Consider the following 3788-nt stretch of genomic DNA (forward strand, 5'->3'; position numbering starts at 1 on the left):
AATAATAATAATGTAGTGTGATCATGTTACGGGGGTGGATAAACCTGCCAGTCAGCGCGATAGAGGCTGTGGCGTCACCCAGTTCAGGGAATATAAATCTGCCTGGAAAGTTGAATTCCGGAGTAAGTTTCTGTTTGTTTGGAATGTCAGTTACGGTCGTTTGTCAAATAATGTTAAATTTGTGTAAAAGGAATTAGCTACAGCTTTTAATTAATATTTCGTTGCATTATAACTTATTTATAAACACCCACACGCAGAAAGATTGACTATGTAGACATGCAACACGCCCCCGTCCAAGCTGAGGGAGGGGACGCAAACTATTACACAGGAAATGCATTTAAAAGCAGAAACAAAGATGTCTGACAAGATACCCGATGCTGTCATAGAGTTGGCCCTGCGGCCAACGTGAAAGAAACGCCGCGAAGCCGCAGCTGGCAGTCGCTCATCTCGTGAGTGCTGTATTATCTTGAGGTCTGCCTCACTGTAATTGGCCGGGAAAGGGTGTGGACCAGAATTACGGCCTGCCTCGACGCGATCCGATTGGTTATGTGGGCGTAAACCCACTTATCGCACGTCGCTAATTGGCCGATGCAGATAGCGAGGTTAACGCGACCGGGCCTCGGCCAATGGGGAGTCAGTGCTCTGAGGCGGGCGTAGTAGTAGGGCTGAAATTTTTGCGATCCTAGTGGGTCGAGAGTGCTGGGAAACATGGCGAGTGCGGAGAATGGAGAAGGGTGTATGCAAGACACCGAACAGGAGCCCGAACCGAGCGGACCGGGCAGGGGCGAGCACCGCTGGGGTCCGCAGCATGCCGGGGCTCGGGAGTTAGCGAACTTATATTCTCCAGGTGAGAGACAAGGAAGAGGTTGCCTTTTACGTTTATTTTTTGAACCAGGCGTCCGCGCACGTCATCCAAGGTATTGGTATCTGGACGAGAACAACCACCCGATATTGGGTGTAGAATGAAACACCACGCCTTCCTGTGAAAATTAATTTCTAGTTTTATTTCGTGGTTGTTGTGTCAGGCTTTATACCCTTATCCGATTTGTGTAAGCTAGTGTGTGTACCGTATTGGATGATTTTGCCTGGTGGTAGACGCCTGTCCCCTTGGTCGCCGATCTGATGCTGATTTGACGCTGTTCAGTCGGGTTTTGACGGCTTTTCTGATCTCATTCTAGTGTCCAGGTGACGCTGGTTATGCGGCTTCATTCCGGCTGATGCGTAGCTGTCAGTTTAGGCCGAGCCTCGGCAAGTAAGGATCCTTTCTGTGCTGTGAATGACAGGTTCAAGATCTACATCCCTATATGTTTGGTTACCTTTAACTTTTGCGTGAATGTCTTTTGCTTTTTCCCTGCGTTGAAGGCACATATTCTAGTAAACTGCATTGAGAGGTGTCGATTCTGTTTCAGCAGAAAATAAGTGCTTCGCTTAAGATCACAAACCAGTTTCTTTGAAAATGCATTTTTTTTCTTTTTCAGTCTCATGCTTAAATGCTTCTCTGCACACGGTATTTGGAGCACGACAATTATGTCTTCTACAGTGTCTATGGCATTGCTTTCACACATTTAATAGAGATTGTTTTCCTGCCTAGTCATAAACTCTGAGGTGTTTTAAGCTTTCAAATATGATGGCATTTTTTGTTTCCTGTCCTACTGGGTCTTAGGTAGAACTTCAGATGAGCACTGAGCCTGTATGCTTTTGGGTTTATTTCTATTGCTTGGTCATCCTGGACAGTTTTGCGTTCTGAATGCGGTTAGCTGGATCGCTTTTTGGCTCATTTCATGTTCGATTCCAAGCTGAGCTGTCATCAGATCAGGGACAGAATGTGTCAAGAACTTGGACCTGGACCCATTTATAGGTTTCAGATTTTTAATGAGGCGATGAATAAATCGAGCCTGACTCGACCATATATGACCGTGACCCTGCTTGGCCATTGAAGCACTGCCCAGCATGCAGACCAGTACTGAAAACCAACCCCCCCCCCCCTCTGTACTTCCCTTTCCTAAGGTGATTTTGTGTTATATGTAATTACAGTAGCATGTTCCCTCATGCCTCAGTGGATGAAGCAGGATGCAGCGGTTGGTTGGTTTCTCTGTTGCCCTTAACCTTAAAAATGCTTAAAAAAAAAAATAATAAAAAATCTTCCACTTTTAAGCTGAAGGGCATTGCCTTTGGTCTGACCAGAGTTCTGCTGTTTCCTTACCCATCTGATACGCCGTATTAAATTGCCAAAAAAAGTAAAACAAATGCACAGTGCAAAAAAAGACACTGTACAATATATTTATTTGATCGATTTTTTTTTTTTACATTGAAGACTCTATGGTGTTTTTCTTTTTTTTTTTTGTAACGATACTTTATATTTCTGACATGTATTGTGCCATCATTTGCACTGTCTGCACTGCGCTGCTGTTTGTCCTATCATCCCACCACGCACCTGTCCCCTGTCTTTTAACTGTGGCATAAGAATTTCACTGTGTTCCTCTGAACACATGACAGTAAAACATGGAACTCGATTTAAAAGCCATTCTACAACGTACTAAAAAAGTCTGTGCTGTGATGATATTTATTTGAACCTGAAGTGAGGGTTCTAAGCTTTTTCTCAGGTATAAGGGCTTCGTCGTGATTCTTTTTTGGCTGCCATGGAATCCTCTTGATTCATTAGGTGACAGTTAAAACTGCTGGCGCCCACACTTTCTGGGAGCTTGGCATCCCAAGGACGTAAGGAGAAGCTGCACTCCTGAACGGGAGTAGTGTGTAGCCCAGTGGATTAGGACTCTGTGTCTGTGATTAGACAGTCACCAGTTCCAGTCCGGTGATCAGTAGAGTGATTTCACCATCGGGCCCTTGAGCGAGACCCAATTGTATGACGCTTTGGATAAAGTCACCTGCTAAATAATAAATGTAATGTGAGTTACATAGTTAAGTGTAGACAGCTTGTTGCTTTGCTTGAAATCTGTACTAGTAACATGATCTTAATAATTAGTGGTGTCGGTAATCCGTGGGTAAAGAGGGTAGCTTAGGCAGAGTTTGCCCTGGGCAGCTCTAACGTACCATACCCACTCTTCCTGGGTTTGCATGTACTTTACTGCCCTCCGTTTCAGTGTGCATATGGAGGTGCACTGTCATTATGGTGGCACAACAGTGTTCCGCCCCCCCCCCCATTTTATGGTGGGGGGCAAAGGGCCGGAGGGATGTGGGGATGCATAACTGGTGGTGGTTGGCTTGAGCTGGGGGCAGGTAAGGCTGCGGAGGCTTTTAGGGCCAGGTGAGAGGGTTTGCTAACAGCGTGTGTAAACAGCCTTCAGCAGTAGGGCATTTCCTCTTGTTCCTTGGACCGTGTAACTTGAATGACTCTGCCTGCCCACGCTAGCGGCCGGATATTTAATTGTCACATACGTGAGGGTGGGGGCTGGCAGCTCAAACTCCTTCAGGTCCGTGACAATGAATAGTCAGAACGTTCCCATCGATAACTAAACTGGAAATAGTTTCAGCTCCGTTGGCTCGGCATTTAAGGAAGCAGACCCGTGGCCAAACACAAAGCGAAGGAATTTTCAGGAACTGAGTAAAGCCGTGTCAGTGGATAAGATGTAGGCTTGTGAAACCGACAGTAGCTGTGCTTACCATTGCTGTCACTCGAGGGCCATGTTGGGTAAGCAGTGTTTGACAGCGTGCTCTAAACCTGCCCGACAGGACTTTGGCAGCCTCTGGTCTTATTAAGGCTACCATTAAAATTAACAAGCAGAAGTCATTTGTTGCCATCACCTATTTTTTTTTTAATAAAACTAAAT

The 3788-nt window shown here is 45.6% G+C and overlaps 1 protein-coding gene across 1 annotated transcript in view; it reads left to right on the plus strand.

The window, feature by feature from the left end:
- Window positions 1-634: 634 nt before the first annotated feature.
- The window catches only part of peds1 (plasmanylethanolamine desaturase 1), an 11774-nt gene continuing 8620 nt past the window's right edge, over window positions 635-3788 (plus strand). Inside the window, exon 1 of the mRNA XM_023834999.2 lies at window positions 635-847. Within this exon, the coding sequence (XP_023690767.1) occupies window positions 709-847 (139 nt within the window). The 5' untranslated portion in view covers window positions 635-708. The remainder of the gene's footprint in view (window positions 848-3788) is intronic.

Source organism: Paramormyrops kingsleyae, chromosome 6 (assembly GCF_048594095.1).
Source record: "Paramormyrops kingsleyae isolate MSU_618 chromosome 6, PKINGS_0.4, whole genome shotgun sequence".
Lineage (NCBI taxonomy): Eukaryota > Metazoa > Chordata > Actinopteri > Osteoglossiformes > Mormyridae > Paramormyrops > Paramormyrops kingsleyae.